Raw genomic sequence first — 20,040 nt, forward strand, 5'->3', positions numbered from 1 at the left:
GAGGCATCAGAGAATGAGGTCATGTCAGATCTGTTCACTGGTTTCACTTCAATAACTGCAACCACTGTGGAGCTAAGAGGCAAACTATACAAGCAGCCCTGGTCCAGAGCAAACTGACTGAAGCTGCATCTACGTCTCAAAGAGCTGCAAATACTCTCTCATTAAGTGTCATTATTTTACGCACGTCATATGAGGGAGCAATGCATTCTTTTGCACGCCTGTAGAAGCAGTAATGGGTGGATTACTTAGATTCAGTTCTCTCGGGGTAGGTTACTCCAGGATGGATGGGACTGTTACAGATGCAGGGACAACATTATCTAATACACATTTTATTTACCATGGACCTGATAATAAAAGCCAACCTAATTTCTTAAAAGTGCAATATATAATTTCTCTAGACACCCTCATTTCCAATATATTTTGTTGTGTGCGGAATGTGTATGATTGAATGCAGAAAGAGAAACAAAACATCTTTTAAATAAATCAAGTTTTAGTTAAAAATGTTGCATCTGTACTGTCAAAAGTACACAAATGTTGAACCTGAGGATTTAATCGTGCACTAGGTAACTTTTCTGGTGGCAGGTTTTCATGAGGATGTTATTGTTTTGCCTGGAATGTCCCATGATATAGCATTAAACTTCCATGGAGACAAATGAGGCAGGGCTGATCACAGTAGAATACACGTTTTTTGAATATGTTTGAGCAATAAAATCACATGTAATTGAGTAAATGCAAGATAGAACATGTTTAATGCCATACTCTGGAACATTTCAGGCAAAGCAATAACATCTCCATAGAGACAAGCAGCTGATGGAAAAGTCTTAATTTATCTTAATTTATTTACGGGTCCATTATCCTTCCACATGTGTCCAACCAACCCAACACAAAACACAGACCAATAAAAACGTAATGTTATCATAATTTAATATGACAATAGAAAAAGACGACCGCAGGAACAAAACCAAAAATATCATACTCCTCTCCGTTGACTCCCATTCATTTTTCCATAGAGGATTCCCAGAAGGGGCAGGACTCTCCAGCGCTGTGTATGGTCCGGAGTTATCCATCAAAATCAATGCTGCCCCATTACCCTCCCACTCAGCTCCATCGATGTGCCTCATCAACAGGACGTCCTGCCAATACTGCCCGAGCTCATCACTGCACGTGCCTATGGTAAGGGTAGTGTATGCAACAGGGATTACAATCACATGTACTCAATAAGGGATCTATCTATTGTGTTAAAGGACACATTTATCGAGCTTATATCTATCTGACAATGGTTTTCTTTCAGTTTACACAGAGTTGTATTTTGAGTGACTGATTTTCTTCCATGTAGTTAAGAAAAAAATCTTGCTCCAGTGCATATTTATTGTATAAGCAGCTCTGTACTGTCTGCATCTAATTATAAAGCCTTTTATTGTAAGAGATTTATCAATTGTGCGGTTGGCATGCTAGTTGTTGTTAGCATTAACCTGTCACGACAATCACTATATCAACTTATTCTTCAATACATGACAGATGGAACAATCATTTTTTGGGAGTCAGTATTCATCATATGTACTTTTTCTTTGTACTAATTGGACATTTTTCATACATTTTTGGCATTATGATGAGATTTAAGCTGTAGAAGGTTGAATTATGAATATTTATGACTACTAAAACATTGCGTTTGGAACAATTTTTACAGGATAATTCTGTTTTATGGTTTGGTTTCAATATTATCATTTATAGTCTATATTTACTTCAGCAATATGTCACACTTCAAAATGTGACAAGACTAACCTAACGTGACAGCAAAACTCCACTCTGGCCTCTGAAGGTTGTGAAAAGTGCTTATGAACTCATCGTGGTGAATAATTAGGATGGTCAGAATGCATAAGGTAAGTGCGGAATAACTTTGGGCTGTTGAAAACTGTTTAAAATGAACTGGTCCTGATTTAATCTTTAAAGTAAAAATCAGGTAAATACAGTAGGTACATAGATCATTATTTTACATTTTGTTCACTTTAATGATGTTTAATGATGCCTCTTCATAGTGCTATTTCACAAGCCTCAAATTTGTATTACATATTGTTGAAAAATGGCTCTGTGATAGTCTTATTTTTGAATCATTGTAAGTAAAGATCTGTGGATGGGGATGAAGTTTAGGTAAAAACACTGGATTACTCAAACATGAATTAACTGAAATACAACTTTGTGTAAATTAATGATGAAGGAACAGTGTTATAACATGATCAAAAGCGTATTCACATGAAATTAAAGCTTGATTACAGTATGTCTCCTTTAAGAAATTGTGGACCTATCATGTCCCCATCCATAAATTACTTTTTTACTTTAACAAAATTGAAAACACATAAATGTAAGTCTGCTGCTTTATGGTGAAATGCCACTATGAAGAAGTGGATCCTCACAGTTCTGCAGAACAGGACACAAGTCAATGAACCTCTTCTCAAATTAAACCTTGTTACTTAAATATTGCAGTATAAGTAAATTATACTTTGTTACCACTATATATAAAAACTGACCTTTAAAGAGTCCAAACGGACTCTGTTGGACTCTCCATATCTCCTGCTCAGTAGCATCACGAGGCCGAGCACAGAGAAAGTGAAGCGTGACCGTCTGATATGATCTGATGAGGTTAGACAATTTCTGTAGAGAGGCAGCAGCGCTATATCTGAGTTTAGTGAGGGCTACTTTTTAGTGCATTGTCATCCTATCAGTGGCAGAGTGGTTAGCACTTTCAAACTGTAAGAAGATCCCGTGTTAAATTACCAGTGTGGAGTTCACATTTTCACTGGTTTCCCCATTAGACTCAGCCAAGCTCTTTTTAAGAAGCCTGTTATTACATTACTATAGAAATGCAATTTGAGGATGTCAGTGACATATAAGCAAAAAAAAACTTGTTGCCCTTATGCAAAGTGTTCCACACTGCAGTAATCTATCACCAAAGAGTCAAGGAGGAGATACAACCAGGATAAATGATAGGTCAGATCTGTGGAAAGGCAAGACTCCACTTCGTCTTTTGCTATGGATTAGGACGATTGAGGGATTACATAGACATAGTTGACATGGTGTTTTTAAGCAATAAACACAGGCAACTGAAGACTAACAAGACAAATTCAATTTAAAGGAACATTCAAGGCAACGCATTCACATCTGGACGCGAGCAGGCGGAGGTCTCTACCAGAAAAGTTGCATAGTGCACCATCTTTGGCATTTTTTTCCTTAACAATTCAGATATTTTTTTATTCATTAAATTAAAACTTTCCACATCAAATATGTCTTGATGAAATAATTCTTATTTTAAATGTTACATCTGCCCTATTACGAAAACAATGCAAACACATTGTTTTATGGCACCGTACCTGATCTTAAAATGACACGTGGCCATACCGGCTTGTCAAAGCCAGATCTCTTCAGGTCTCAGAAGCTAAGCAAGGCTGGGCCTGGTTATTACTTGGATGGGAAACCGCTGGAAATACCATGTGCCACAGTGGGTAGTGGCGCTTGTGGCAGTGAAAGTGATGTGTGCGTGAGTGCGTTAGTAGTGGTCGGAGGGGCCGATGGTGCAGATGGGCAGCCTCACTTCCGTCAGTCTGCTCCAGGGCTGCGGTAGCTACAATAGAGGCTTATCACCACAGAGTATGGAGTGAATGAATAATGCAAGTAAAGTGTTTTGGGTGTCATGAAAGGTGCTATATAAATCCAATGATTCATTGATACAAACTGTGAAAAACTGAACTAGTTCATTTTAAACAGTTTGCAGTGGTCCAAAGTTATTTCAAAGTTATCTTATCTATTCTGAGCAGCCTAATTACTGACTGCAATAAGTTTATAAATGCTTTTCACAACTGGAGTGGAGTTTGTCATCACAGTAACCTTAACCACAACTAGTATACTTCCTGATTTTCACACAATATAATATTATTAGTTGCAGACAGTACACAGTGGAATTAATTTGCCTTAAAAGACCTGCTTATACAATGTACATATCTGTACTGGGGCAAGATGTATTTTGCTTTTGGACGGGAAAAAAACTGTGCCTTTTAAACCCACTTGTTGTCAATTCCAGTTTAGAGACCAAATAAATATAATTGTACATATAGTTCCATAAGTCCTTCAGCGTGCCCATCCCAGTATGATGTAGCCCAGTATGTTTCTTAAGCCTTAAACTGTGCACACTCTGAATGCTGAGGTCCATTAGCCTGTGCCCGGTGCTCCGCTTCTTCCGCTGCTCCCACTCTTTGATGAGCCGAGGATGCTCTTGTCTCATTAGTAAAGTTTTATCCGCGCTCAGGAAATGCGTTTCTCTCAGACACAGCACAGGAAATGGGGCCTGGAGCGTGGCCAATCCTGCTATTTCAGGGCCCGAGTCCACAGCCAATCACTGAGGGCCTCTAATGGACTGCTGAAGACTGCTCTCACTCCAGTGCAACAAAGTCATATCTATGAGTGAAAAAACTATTCACAATATTTATCTGGAATCAAGACGAAATTATATGACTTGATTATTTAGTATTACTTATAATATTTATGTATTTATGCCTTTATTTCCTTTAAGTTACTATAGTTCAAACCAACTACCATTCAAAAGCTGAGCAACTATTTTCTAGCAGAGTAGGATTTTTTTTGTGTCTTTATCGTTTAACAAATTTAAGTTAATAACAAATAAAAAATACAAAACAAATACCTTTTTTACCTTTCTTCTCCACATCTCTGTGGAGATGTTATTGTTATGCCTGGAATGTTACACAATAGGGCATTAAACTTTCAGTGTATGGCTTTAACTTTCTGTCTCTATGGTGTCATTCAGTTATGCATGTGCTGCTCAAATAGATGAAGTGGATGTTTGATGACACAACAAATGAAGTAAACCTCCACATTTTAATTCAGATTTCATGGTAAATTGTTTGTGTTAATCCCACATGTTTCAAACCTGCATGTTAAGCAAAACGCACGACTATTCTGGGTCAGAAAAGATCAATGTCAAATGGCCTGGTTTCAATGCTGTCATTATTTCTGCTGACGCAAACAAAAGGGACACAATACTGCACTTTTATTGCAGTTTTTTTTTTTTGTTCATAACCCTACCTAGATCGTCCACCAACCAAAGGGTAAGCAGTTCAATCCTTGTCTGAAACAACTTTTAAATATTATGCCAGTATTTCATTATGTATGATTAAAACAATTGTTACAAGTAAAAGGTCAAAAGATTATGTTTTTAAAATGACATGTAAAACACAGATTATTTATAAGATTTTGCAGTTTACATTTCATTTAAATAATCTTAAATGTTCAGAAACAAAGTTATCTCTCACTTACCTTTTGCATTTTGAGCATCCTAAGTATTCATGATATTAAATTTTAGAGGCCTGATGAAAATGATTTATAATTAGACTTTTTTTTTATTTTTTTTTATTTTTTTTTTACCTCAAGAGCCGCTTATAAATATTTGTACTGGGGCAAGACATGTTTTTGTTCAGATACATGAAAACATTGGGTACATGCACTTTTAAACACATTGAAGGGCATTATATCTGTGCTGTAATAAAGCAGATGAAAAATGATAGTGCTGTCTGACTGTAATTGGAGCGCTTCATGTTTTGTGTGAAAATGTCATGTATGTGCACTTTGTGGCCTTACTCAGCTCCACACTGCGCTGTACAGATGGCAGCTGTGCTTCCTGTGAGATTCCACTGCAGGTACAACACAGAGTCATGCCATTAGACATATTGGTGGCACTTTATAATAACTACACTTTTAACAGTCTAAAGCATAAACAAAGACTGGACTCATAATGACTCTGACACTTATGAACAATTTATTAAGAATGATTCAGGCTTAGAAACTGTTTAATTAATCTTCCTTAATGAAAAAGTTACTACTTAAATAACAACTTTTTAAAATAATAATTCTCAATATTTTACACTTAGCTTGACGTAAGACTTCATCAGAACCAATCAAAATGAACATTTACATTTTAACTACCACCTTGTCAGGCCAGTCTTGTCTGATCTTGGGAGCTGAGCAGGTTGGGCCTGTTTAGTGCTTGGATGAGAGATTACCAGATGTTACATTGGGGCAGAAGTGGCTCTAGTGCAAACTTGCGTGCTTAGGCAAGACACTTCACCTACATTGCCAAGTATAAAAATGGTGTATGTGAGTGTTGATGGTGGTCGGAGGGGCCAGTGGTGCAGTTGGCCGCCTCGCTTGCATCAGTCTGCCCTGGGGTAGCTGTGGAAAAGGACTAATGCATTTGCATTATGTATAAATCATCTTAAAATCTTAAATTTTGTTCATTTTTTTAGTTAGTTCAAAATAAGATAGACATTCAGAATTCAAGTAATCTGAACTAAATGTTGATGAAGCATTTGGTGCAGCGATCAGAGGAACAGTGGAGCCCGGATCTCTTCTGCAGAGTCATGTTCATAAAAGCACAATTGAATCGGATTGAATGATGGGAGTGAGACTGAGAGGAGGGGAGGAAGAGGAGGAATAGGAGGAAGAGGAGGGGGGCAGGAGGCGGGCTGTCCCTGTGAGCACTGTGCATCCCAGGCTCAGCTCATTCATTTTGCTTTGATTCAAACAACAAGCAACTCCAAACGGGACAGCAAACTTTAGCTAATTTCAACCCACAAAAACTACGAAAAACACACATTTTCAACTTTTTCGGAGACTATTTTAAGTGTATATATTTTGCAACTTCAGACTGGTGCTGCTTTCAAACTTTCCTAAAAACTAAAATCTTAAACCCTTTTTGCAGGACACTTTTGTATATACATAAATCGCTGCAAAGGATTCATCCGACGAAGACAAGGAGGACATTGAGAAAGAGCATCCTCCCAACAAGCCAACAGTCATTAAATATTTACAAGGATATCACAGAGCCAATCCCTGCTCAAGCAACAAAAACACAAGAAAATAGGTTAACCAAGACTGCTTCAAACAACAATTTTTGGTCATTTTTGGCGCAAGTTCGTGGCAAGCTGCATAAACTAAGAGGAGAGCATGGAGCTAGACCCAGTGAGAGGTAAGCCTACAGCCATTTGATCCACTGTTAAACTATTGATGATTAGCATGACCTTGGGCTGCGAGTGGAGAGAGATGGACCGAAAGAGAGACAGGGATTTTGCATCGCAGCTAATGGATTTCAATGGATTTCAATGTATTCAATGTTAGCTTGAAAGGGTGAATATTTTGTCAGTATATTTTTAAATAACAGCAAAATGCTCGGAGTTAAGAAAGGAGGCCAAAACTTAGTCTGTAACGACACGGGTAAACAATTGTACCATAATTAGCCTTAATAAAGCATTTATTAAGAATGATTCAGGCTTAATAACTACTTAATTAACAGGTTATGATTTGGAGTTAATTAAGTACGTCTTTCTTCATGCTTTAGGTGTAGTTATTATAATGTAACCATGTATTTTAAGTGCAAATCTGGTGGATAAGTATGATATTTTTTTTCTTTTTGTACCTATTAAATTGACTTATTAAGATACATTGACATTTGTCCTGGTTTAGTCCTTGTTATAGTCCACTTTAGTCCTAATGTACACTTGGACTGGTCTTGTTCCAGTCCTAGTTTAGTCTTGGTTTAGTCCTGGTTGAGTTATTTCTTCCGTCCCAATTTTGATGTAATGTGTGAAAGTGCCCTTTGATGCATTTTTCCTTCACTGACAGATAATTTAGCTTGAAATAAGATTCTATTAAGATTAACATAACTGAATTAGCAGCAGTTTATCTCATTTCAGTGTTGTTAGAGTTTAAAACCAAGTGATTACTTTTTTCAAGTGCTAAAACTATCTAGGAGTCCAGTTACAGTTGGATTTCTCCTGACTGAATAAAACCACGTTGAGGAAGTTTCATTAATCCTGCCTAGAATAATCTTGGCATAGATTGTGCTAATTCTCATTTAGTCCTTGTCCCGGTTTTAATCATGTTTACTCTTTGTTAAGTCAAAGTTTTACCTTACTTAAGATGTAATCAGTTTAGTTTAGCCCTGTTTCAGTCCTGGTTTAGTCCTGGTTAAGTCCCAGGAAAGTCCTTGTTCATCCCTGGTTTAGTGCTGGTTCAGTCCTATAGTTCGTTCAGTCCTGATTTAGTCCTGGTTTAGTCCTAGTTCTGTCCTGGTTTATTACTAGTTCAGTCTCGGTTTAGTTCTATGGCGTGGTTTAATCCCGGTTGAGTACTTGTTTAGTCAAAGTTTGCCATTAGTCTTAGACACTTTATTACTAGTTCAGGCCTAGTTCAGTCTGGGTTTAGTCCTGATTGAGTCCTGGTTTAGCTCTGGTTTAGTCCTAGTTCAGTCCTGGTTTAGTCCTGGTTCAGTCCTGGTTCAGTCCTGGTTCAGTCCTGGTTCAGTCCTGGTTGTGCTGGTCTATCTGGTGGGGCAGTGTGATGGGGACATGTGGGTTGGCATTGATTGTGTTCAAGGTCGGATGTAAAATGTCGATACCCATCTCCGCTGTGGGACGGGGGAGGGGCAATCAACCGCCAACGTGAGCTATCCTGGTTAGTCCTAGTTTAGTCCTGGTTTAGTAATGGTTTAGTCCTGGTTTAGTCCTGGTTTAGTCCTGGTTTAGTCCTGGTTCAGTCCTGGTTCAGTCGCAGTCAGTCGTATAGTTTAAACCCAGCATTAATCCTCCTTGTATATCAAGTCCTATAGGTAACTTTGTTGTCCCGTTGAAGACCTGATGAAGTCCTGGGTTAGTTCTGTAGTCCAGGTTAGTCGTAGTTCAGTGCTTGCTGTTAGTTCTGGGTTAGTCATCATGTAATTTTAGAGTAGAATAAAAAATACTAGGTCTAAAATCCAAAAATAAAATAAACTAGTAATTTTGGTACAAGTCAGCTGTATTTGGCAACTGGTATCCAATATATTTCACTTTTCATAACTCCTTTAAGATGGATTTTAATACATTTATTTCATTTTTAATACTTAGCAACAGCTCTTTCAAAGTCATTAGCTAGCCTTTTATAATCAGCTATATGTTTATGCAGTCTACGAGCAATGCAAAATGTTTAAAGGGAAATGTATATTTACAAGTCAGATGCTTTCATGTCAAAATTCATAGCTAAAACAGATAATTGAAACCAGATCATTTAGTTTTAAAACTTTGTTATTAAGCATCCTAAATCCCAGACTTGATTGATCCTGTCCGTTAGTGGGTGCGGTGTACGACATAATGTGAGTGAATGGACGGCAGCGGATGCAATATAATGTACTGTAATGCGCTGAAGCACCTCCAGCTCACAGCACAGGAAACCAAGTCAGAACTCTGGCCAACAAATGCATGATCTAAGAATTTATTATCAAGCATAAGAGTACGAGGCAATGCAATCAATTAGTTTTAAGCTTTCACGTTCTACAATGAGATTCTAACTCTACGGGTTAAGGCAGTATTCTTGAATGAAATCCTGATACAGATAATTAACACATGTAAAACCTGAACCTTGTTGTTTAGTCCACACATTCATCAAAGTGTATTTAGCATAAGGTCTGTTCCTAATAAGATTAAATTTATTAAGCACCCTGTAATCACAAAAATCAAAAAACATTTACTTTATATAAAAACTTCTTGTCAGAGGTTTAGCTTTTGTGTTTCCTTCTTTCACAGAATGCCTTGAAAAAGATTCTATCCCTGAAGTTTGTGGTGCACTGCAGAACTTTTCTTGAGGAAGGTCTGCCATCTGCTTGTACTTTGCTTTACTGTGAATGCTCCACAGTATTAAACCTTCCGTGTGTTCAGTCACAGATATTTTAACTGCCAAATTATATCTAAAAAAACATGCCTTAAAAATATGCATTCTTACTGTGGGTTGGGTCACCTCTCCACAGATCTGACCTGTGACTTGGCCTGGAGGACAACATGCTTGTCTCCATGGAGGTAGATAAGTTTAATGCCATATGTTGGAACATTCTAAGCAAAGCATCAACATCCCCATGGACACAAGCACAAAAGTTACAGAGTGGACCTTTAACCTTGATGAATTTAAAGTGCATATGACAGGTTTTTATGTTTTTCTAAACATAACTTGGTAATATATATTTACTTGGTAATTTATATATTCACCAGTATCTGTGGTAAATATTTATCATAGTTTTACACCAGGAACTGGAAGTGTGTCAACAAACAACAAAAAGTAGCAAGAAGTAGCACCGAGTTTGACACTTTTAACATTCATTTTAAAAAGTAAAGGTATTGCCACTTGTGTAATAATGACTATTGTGTAAAACAGACGGATTGGTCCCTGTGAACATTATGTTTGACAGGCAACAGCATTATCTCCTACCAGAAAGTTGGAAAATTCACCAAAATAAAAATAAAACTTTAACAAACAGACTTTTTTTTTTTTTTTTTTTTTTTTTTTTACTAAAGTCTTGTATTAAAAATGTTAAATATAATTGGCCGAGGAGCTTTTTGGGCCGGTCACTGTCAGACCTGTGCATCACCACACCTGTTGTGACACTTCAGTGGCCCACGTACACGCTCTGACATCTGAGTTCACTACGGCCCGGCCCCTCAGAGCGGACGGGGCGAGACTGGATCTCGAGAGGCCGCACGCTGGGAATGTTTTAAACCCCTGAAAGGCATTCTGCATTATTCAATCTTCACAACAGTTTTTATTTATATATTTATACATCGCTTTTTCTTACGTGATTTCAGCAAAAGAGCAAAACTATTCTCTTTAAAAGTGACATAAAACATGAGTCCAGACGTCCTGACACAAGTGTGTGCCTGGGGCCACTTCAGTCTATTTCCACTGCTGAGCTCAGATCGTGACTCTGCGCTCTGAGCACCAACAAGCGCACTCTGGGTCCTACACGGGGACTCTGGGTCCTACACGGGGACTCGTTCAACTTGATTTTTCATAGTATTACATTTAGCACCAAGGCCAATCCCAATTCCCAGGCCAATCGAGAGACATTGTCCTTTCGGTGTGTCCTGGGTCTTGGGGCATCCTCCTGGTGGGACATGCCCAGAACACCTCTCCAGGAAGGAGGAGTGACCCGAAACAGATGCACTAGCCACCTCAGCTGGCCCCTCTCCACATGGAGGAGCAGCAGCTCTACTCTGAGCTCCTCCTGTGTGACTGAGCTCTCCACCCTATATCTAAGTGAGCGCCACCTGCAGGGCGGCTGGGTATAAACACAAATATTAAATTTGTAACGTAATATATAATATCAAACTGGTATTAAAACATCATGTTTTTACTGAATCAGTATAAAGACGGTGATTGTACGGGTGACCGGTCCAGATCAAAATGTCCAGAGCAGATTCTTCGTCTCAGTCCAGCACTGACCATCTTTATAGGAAATTTGTCCTCTGCATTTGACCCATCTTTCAATGTTATTTTGAACCTGACAGGAGTTGCATTCTCAGAAGTAGCTGAAGATTTATTTATGTTTGTGGCATTAATAACACATGCTCAGCTTTCTTAAAGTGTAGTTCCCCTGTTTCTTGAAATCTGCTGTAAAAACATTTGTGGCTCTTGTTTGGACTGGAATACTTTCCCAGTGCGTGGCCACTCCCTCAGGCCTGCTCTGCTCTTGGATCTGGACAGTCTATATTTCAGTCCTTCCGCTCGGCTCAGATTCGCCACATCCGGAAACTCATCCTGGTTTATGGTCATTCAATCTGACTGAGGTCCCACCGGGCGCCGCCAAAGGCCCCTGGGTCCTACTGCCTCCCAGCTCTCCAGTCTCCTCCTGGGTAAAGACGCTGCAATGTACAAGGCAAAGCAATCCAAGAACAATAAACACTCAAACAAAAAAGGTAGTAGACATACATGTAAAATTTCTCTTAAATAGTTATATAATAGTTACATGGATGCATATAAATTAAACCTTAAAATTCTGCATTTATTTTTGTTAGTATTTATTTATTAACAAAATAAAATAGAAGTTGTTTATGTTTAGATTGTGTGTTTTGGTTCTCTATTAGGCCTATCCAGTATGACAACTAATGGCATCCCAGGAAGAGTTGTGATTTCTTTTATACAAAAAGTAGGTTATACTCATCCAAGACTAGTTATAGGAACTATATAATTTATTTATGGCATCTCTCTGATTCCATACAAAAGTCAACTATATTTCATGGAGATAGACACGTTTTCATGCCATACTGTAGAAGATTATCAAAAGATTATAGGCAATTGAACATTTCAACCAAGCTCAACCAGCTAAAAAGTTACATACTGTGGATTAAATTAATTTAGAAATACAGTTTGATTAATTGATGCTATTACATTGGAATAATAGAACCAATTCAACGTGTAAAACATGGAGTTTTGATAAATGCCACTGGGACAACTTGTCAGGGGCAGTGGGCACTTGCTGGAAGCACTCAGAGACCCATCTCCAAATCTTGAGACCGAATCCTTGTTAGTTGCACCTAGAAAAAAACAAGAGAATCGGCTTAAGATCGCACTAGCCAAACCCAGGTCTGAAAGCATGTCCATGTCGTGTACAGCAGGTCTAAACGAGGTTACGTCTGGTGCTGTGGACAGTAGATTGTGGTGATAGCCCAGACCAGACCTCATTAGTCCTCAGTCCTGGACTCATTTAAAAACACATCCGCCCGAGTCAGACCTGCTCTTATCTGTCTGCAGGCTACAGGACCCACTCAGGCACAAGCTGACAGCAGCCTATCACTTACCCTGTGCAAATACAGTCAGGGGCTTTTGTTGTACAATAAATTGAAGAAGAGACGTGAGGCTGGAGTTCAAATGCAGGAGAAGTTTATTTACCATCAGTACAGGAGACATGAACCCTCAAGACATTCTGATAGTCCAGTCCATTCTACTTCAGTCCAGTCAATGCTCCAGCTGTAGGGAGTATTATACCTCTCATGTCACAGGCCAAGGTAACGAGGTTGAGTTACAGTATATTGCAAATTTTCATCTTCTTAGTAGGGATCTCACAATATATTTTTCTGTTTTGTTTTACAATTTAACGATTATTCACGAGCACTGACACCATGGCCGAACAACAATGGCATGTTGAAATTAATGAAAATTTCCTTAATAAAGCACTTCATATGTTAACTTTTTTGAGCATAAATTGTATTGACTGAATAATGAAGATACATTTTGAAATCTACAAATGCAGAACTTTCACGATTGTTTTAGTAATGTTAGTGACGCTATTAACTCATCAACACCACCATGTGCAGGTTTAAAATTGAACAGATTGAATAGATATTGTTGTGTCACTGTCACTTATCAACAATTTAGCCTTGGAAAGCAATTGATTTTAACATTCTAACCATGTCATATATACTAAAAATATTTAACAGTAGTATAATGGGATTGCTCCATCTATCCATCTGTCTATTTTATTTATTTTTTCTATTGTTGTCTAATGCATTTATCTGGATGTTTTACCTGCTACAACAAACATGGCTAAATCAAAATGTAGTTCATGATGTATGATCCTAATTTCCAGAAAAAAAATCATCTGTACTGTTGTTGCCCTGTGGTCTGGCAAGTGCAACCCATCAAGCAGCTTTAACGGGTAAAATTACAACAACTTATGTCAACTAAAATGTGTTTAAGATGTTATTTTATCTCAAAACTGCACTGTGTCACATTTATGTTGGAGACTCGGACTGGACTGGAATATTCCACAGTTTGCTATTAATGTATCTATCTCCATGGAGAAAAGCAAGTGATTACTATTGAATAAATGCAAGTTAGATCTGTTTAATGCCCTACTGTGGAACATTCCAGGTAAAGTAGTGTTTTATCCAACAAGACAAGCAAGTGGCAGACCCTCCACCACAAACGTTACAGCTTTAACCCTATGAGCAATGTGTGAGTGTGTACTTTTTGTTATATTTTCAATCCAGTAAAACAAAGTAAACCGTTCCACCGAGAATACAGTTGATTATAAATTGGAGTTGAATTAGCGTGGCTAGCCTGTAACATTGAATCTTCACAGTAGAGCTGGTCTAAGTGAAGGCTGCCCCTCTGCGTGCGTCCTCCGGTGATGGATGTGTGAGCTCCGGTTTCACAGTCTTGAGTTGCCTCTGATTGTTTTTGCATTGGATTTTTCAGACACTCTCAGTTTCTCTGAGCAGTCTCTGAACTCATACTGTGCTGTAGTTACTGAGAAATGTATTCACAGTTACATAATCAGTCAACACAACTGCACTTCTATTGGTTTTAAGCTTTTCCTTCATACGTGTCAAAGATTTATTTCAATTGATTCATGCAAAGTCTGGTGTTGTTTTGCATTCAAGGTTCGAGTGCTCAGAAAATCCCTGTTTTCGTCTACCTTTCTTTCATATCTCCGCCCACTGCCCTGTACTTGCTTGTGATCTCCTGTAAAATTCAGCCTCCGGATGTTAAAAACTGTTGCACAGCCATTTTTCAGTACATGGTAAATTAAAATCCACTGTTCTTTATTGTGAAATGCTGCTATAAAGAGGTGGGGCTGGTGGCATCAAAGTAGTTATGCAAGTCCTGTTTCTGTTCTTAGGTTGTTTCAGGTATTACAGTTTGCGATCAACAAAATGTAAAATCATGATCAGTGTATTTGATTGTTCGCAAACGGATAATGTGTTTTCTTTAAGCTTAGAGTTCTGATACTGGTGAAAAGGAACATATGGAGATGGTGAGGAGGCTGATAGTTCTACTGCTCCAGTGGATTTGAAGGAAAGAGTGTTGCAGCAAGTACAGGTGTAGGTGTATTTAGTTTTTGTCAATGGATACATGTTATTACTTCATTTGAAATATTACAATATGGCATAAAATTAATCTATGTATTCATTAAACGCACTATACTCTGAGCAGTGTTGCCTCTACACAGACCTGACTTGTAACTTAGCCTGGTGGTTTCTGCTCGTCTCCATCAATGTGTATCATTTCAGACAAACCCATAATATCTCCATAGAGACAAATACAAACAACGAGCCCTCCATCAGAAAAGTTAAGTGTTTTGTTTTATGTTGTTTTCTTTGATTCATAATACAGCACATTGTCATTGTCTGTTGGTGGCAGAGAGATGTTGTACTGAGTCCAAAGGGCCGATGGGTGGGTACAGCCCGAGCTCTCAAAGAAATGAGGCCAATTGGAGAGAGCTGCAGATCGGAGATAAAGAGTGAAAGGCCTCCTGACACTGAACAGAAGCATTCATAAAACCAACTTTCTTTCATTTGTATGTCTTAAAAATACAAAAAATGTTGCTCCGGGCCACACCAGATTTACAAAGCTGTCTCCAAATCACATTTTTTATTACTTTATATGCTCTACCAGACACACGCTAAGAGCACATGTCAAACTTTGTGATAGGAAATTGTAGGTCAGTAAAATCACTCTGTATTAATGAACTTAAACAGCACAAAACTTATGTTGGAATAATTGAGAGAAGAGGTTTGCTGATCTTATTCACTGACTCTTCTACTCATGTACATATGTTAGCCAGTGTGCTTTGAGGTGGACACTAGGGTCGTGTTGAAGGTAAGCACTAACCTAAAAAGAGGGTTACCTGTTGAAAACTAGTCTCTCTCCCTCTTTGCCATTTTCAAACTAGGATCCTGGGGCCTGGGGGAGCATGTGCTGGGGGTCGCTCAAAGTATTGACTTCATGCTACAGTTTCTTATGTTGATCTAGTTCAGGAAAATGCCTTTTACTACACACAGTAACATGTAAAAACAGCTTGTGAAAAAAAGTTAGCCTGAATGATTAAAGCTATATCAAAACACCTACATGAAACATATTATTTTATCCAATCAGAGACATTGTTGGACGAGAACCACATGGAAAAAGCAAACTATCATGACAGATGTTTCTTCAGAATTCAACATCAATGTGAGAGAATGGACTAAGTGGGCTAAACTATCAGTACATTTTAAAACATGTCCTACACACAATGTTTAAAAATCAGGCAGAAAATAAGCAATTGCTGACCCCGTTCCAGCCTTGTTTTGTCAATGTGCTAACCTAATACTGTATGTAGGCAACGTGTAGGCCTAAATGACCAGCGGTTCAAAACATAAAACTCCTAAATGATACTGCTAAAATGTAACCTGTAATGTAACTGAGCTTTTTCTTTTATATGTGCAGGTTTGTCTGATGTCCCGTGACTTTGGGGAGCAGTCCGTCCTGGTTTTGACCCGGGACTCTCCGTGATGGACCCTCGTTCCTTCAGGACGGATGCCGACGGCTTGGACCAGGTGCTGTCTCTAGACCAGATCAGAGCCATTCGCGCCAACAACGACTATGTGGATCGTCCGGTGGCGGGATTCGACCAGGGACCCCAGACTGGTTTCATCTATGTCCACGAGGACCGGGTCTACCCAGTCCACGGCCCGCCCGCTTTGCCTCGCAGTCAAAGCCACCAACACCACCCTCATTTCTCCCATTTGAGTCGCTCCAGCACCGTCAGCTCCACTTGGTCCCGAACAAGTGCAGCATCTGATCAACGCTTGATCGCCAGTCTTACCCCCTCTCACTCCGGCCTGGGCTCTGTAGTGCGCTCCCAGCCCAAAGCGGATCTAAAACAGGACATTTCTTTTGGGAAAGGCCTTACTGAGGATGAATTCGGACAGCATATGTTTATCTGTGAACGCTGCAGTCGCTGTAAATGCCTGGAGTGCTGTACCCCACGCCGCCTTCCCTCATGTTGGGCGTGTAACCAGCGCTGCCTGTGCTCTCCTGAAAGTCTGGTGGAGTACGGGACATGTCTGTGTTGCGTTAAGGGACTTTTTTACCACTGCTCCGCTGAGGACGACGAGGAGAACTGCGCCGATCGGCCGTGCTCCTGCTCCTCCGCGCACTCTTGCTCTCGATGGAGCGCCATGACGTTCCTCACCCTCTGCCTGCCCTGCCTGTGCTGCTACCCCCCGGCCCGCCTGTGCCTTGCCCTGTGCCAGTGCGCCCACGACAGAGCCACGCGCCCCGGATGTAGATGTACCAACACCAATACTGTGTGCCGCAAGATCTCAGCCTCCAACCCTAACGCTGGTCCTCCTCCGTCGCTGAGAAGCAAAACCATGGATAAACTTTTATGACAGGGTTAAAACAATTTAAAGCTAAACGCGTCAAAGAGAACAACAAGGAGCCAGAGCTGAAGATTTAGCGACAAACCTACCTATGATCAACTCAGTCAGAAGAAGGGTCAGAAGAATATGTGGAACAGTCAGGATTCAAAACTAAGTACTATGCAAAACAAATGTGTTATGTTGACACTGATCACATGGTCCAAAACAGACTGCATTTTTACTGTAGCATACATGTTCTCAAGCTTCAATTTTTAATCTTCTAAGGGAGACACCACTTTTTTGTGAAAACAGTAGCCATAGCTGCCTTGTGGCTGACTGGACTGAGATGTAACAATGTGCCAATGGCCTCTCCGACTACCACAAATCACTCAAGTTGGGTAAAACACAACAGAGAGAGCAGCAGAATGCACTGTTTTAAGATACCTGTGGGTGTAGGAGTGATAACAGATTAGAATCCTTGCTATTAACTATTCAATGCAAAATGCTGATGCTAAAGATCACACGCCAACGTGCTTATCCAGGAAGGATAAGCTCACAAAAATTGAAAATTATTAATAATAAAGAGGGTTTCAACAGTTACCAACCCTTAAAAGTCATTGTTGAGTATTTTAACTCTTTGCCAGTTTTAACAAATAGCCTAGCATATAAAACTAACACATTTTATTTTGAGATTTCTGATATGTGCTTCTGATTATCACTCTACCTACTCTTTTAACATGGTGTAGTTGATGCTGAGACCACATAAATCAAACTTAAACTTAACACAAAAAGAAAACTACTTATCTAAAGGGATTGGTGTCATCATCTCAAACCCCATTTCCCATTTTGGACGTCATTTTTGGTGATATTATTTGAACATCATCTTCCTTTTCCTGACTCTTCCACATATCCAAGCTCCCTGTACACCTTAACTGGGTTGAACTTACAACTATGCGTCTTCACCATAACGTACCTTTATCTCCATTTCCGGAGGGACCAAAGCTTGTTTTGTGCCTGTGACTGACACCTGTCCTCCCAGCCTTCTAGACAAAAACACTCCTTCTGCCTTCAGCTGCAAACTCAACAAAATCTATTTATTTATTGCTCAAAAACTCACCTTTATCCCTCCACTCTTAAGCAACAAACAGAGGGCAATGGACCAAGGTGCTTTCCAAAATGGCCTCTGAAAGACAGTGGATTTATCTAAGACTTTATGCACATCTATAAAAAAAAAAGACCATGCACTGTTTATGCTCTGATTTCTAAATGATAAAGAGAGATGACCTATGTTCGATGAGGATTATCTAAACGTTGGGAGGGAGTACCCGTGTGGACAGTGATGTGCATGTGTGCGTGTTGTTTTTGCGAAGCCTCCCTTTGTCTTGGCTTTAGTTATTTTTAGCCATGATGCTCTGACGCTGTGGTCGGATTTCCTTACAAAGTCATTCTGTCGCCAAATGTACCTCACGACTTCTTTTCTGCCCAGATACAGACTCTACGTAGCAACTTTTCTTTGGTCCAAATTTGAAGCAGTACTTAAAGGTTTCGCATTCCTTTTCTTATGTATAGGCGTTTAGGCATGAACCCGAATTACATTACCATGCGTTAGGATTCTCAAACCTTTTACTGAGTACAATCAAAGAAAATATTTGGCCTTTCTGTGTACTATTAGATTTAAACTAGGTCTACAACAAGATCAAAAAAGGTACACAATAGGATTACTACGACTTAAGTTATTCTAAGCAAAAGCTAGATTATTTATGTTAGTGCTTTGTCTACAATGTTCAAAGCCTACAGTTTGGCACTAAACTTTGTTAAACTATCAACATACAGAGAAGCAGGTGATGCTACTGGGTCAAATTACAGGTCAGATCTCTAGAGAGGCAAGCCCCTTTACAGCAAGAGTGCTTTTCGAGGTATTTTTAGCATTGAAAAGTCTTATAATTGAATAAATGCAAAATAGATACATTCGATGCCATACTTTGGAATACCCATGACAAAGCGAAGGGTGAAATAAAAATTGTTTTCGACATACAGCTACATTTCTTGACAATCTCCAGTTTTACCTTCCAAAACAAAGTATAAATGAAGTGGACCAGAGGAGCGTATCCGTATCCTCTGTCCATGCGTCTGTCCTGTGCTAACGCGCCTAAAAGCCTCCGCTGCAGGTCCAGGGAGAGTTGATCAAACAGGCAATTAGCGGCTGATAGGTCCTAATGGTGCAGAGCCGAGAGAGGCAGATGGAGCCGGAAACTGACGTCATGCTTCAGACACCCAGACTCGACGCCTCCCACAGATCCACTGCAACAGAGAAAAGTCCACATGAACGAACCCTTTGGATTCAGAATATCACTCTTGTTTTAAAGCCATAGTATGTAACTTTCATGGATGTATTTATTGTGCCACATCTTTACTGTGACCGGATTTGCATCTCCACAAACCTGACTCGTATTTGACCTGGAGAAGAGCCTCCTCCTCCTGCTTGTTTCCATGGAAATGTTCCTTTGACGACAAAGTTCCACAGTATGTGGCATAAAACGTATTTATCTCCACTGAGAATGTTCTGAAGTGAACTTTCTATTTCCATGGAGTTATGCACTTGACTCTAAACCTCCAGAAAGTTACATACTATCACTTTAAATAGTTTTGACCAATTGAGATGCTTTTAGTTTGCCAGTCTAGATTTTGGGACTTGTAGTAAGAACACTGCACGAAAAATGTTTAATGAAATGAATAAATAAATTAGCAACTGAGTGGTTAAAGCATTTACATGAACTTGATGGTGGTGGTTCAATTCCTGTTTAGACCTGTGCCATTGTGTTTTTGGGCAAGACACTAAACCCACCTGTTTTATGTTGTTTTAAACTACACTACAACTGTTTAAATCAAAAGAAATATTCTGAATTCAGTCCATTCAAACCGGAGCGATATAATTTTCAGAAAACAGAGGAGGCTCAGGACAAACTTGATTTAAACTATGCAAGATACATTCACAAGTGTGTTTCCATTATTGTGATGTCTCAATATATTCTTTAAAATTTTAAATATCACTGTT

General features: G+C 39.3%; 1 protein-coding gene across 1 annotated transcript; it reads left to right on the forward strand.

Moving 5' to 3' along the window:
• The first annotated feature begins 6,592 nt into the window (after nt 1–6,592).
• On the forward strand, nt 6,593–17,400 carry LOC117381810 (protein sprouty homolog 3). The gene is made up of 2 exons (XM_033978838.2): nt 6,593–7,030; nt 16,069–17,400. Exon 2 carries the CDS (start codon nt 16,134–16,136, stop codon nt 17,013–17,015), a length of 882 nt encoding a protein of 293 aa, XP_033834729.1. The 5' UTR covers nt 6,593–7,030; nt 16,069–16,133; the 3' UTR covers nt 17,016–17,400.
• The last annotated feature ends 2,640 nt before the right edge of the window (nt 17,401–20,040 follow it).

Source organism: Periophthalmus magnuspinnatus, chromosome 14, assembly GCF_009829125.3.
Source record: "Periophthalmus magnuspinnatus isolate fPerMag1 chromosome 14, fPerMag1.2.pri, whole genome shotgun sequence".
In the NCBI taxonomy this organism is placed as follows: Eukaryota; Metazoa; Chordata; class Actinopteri; order Gobiiformes; family Gobiidae; genus Periophthalmus; species Periophthalmus magnuspinnatus.

What these genes read in the sequence shown, in the direction of transcription:
- LOC117381810 (XM_033978838.2), top strand. Translation starts at nt 16,134, where the DNA reads ATGGACCCTCGTTCCTTCAGGACGGATGCCGACGGCTTGGACCAGGTG.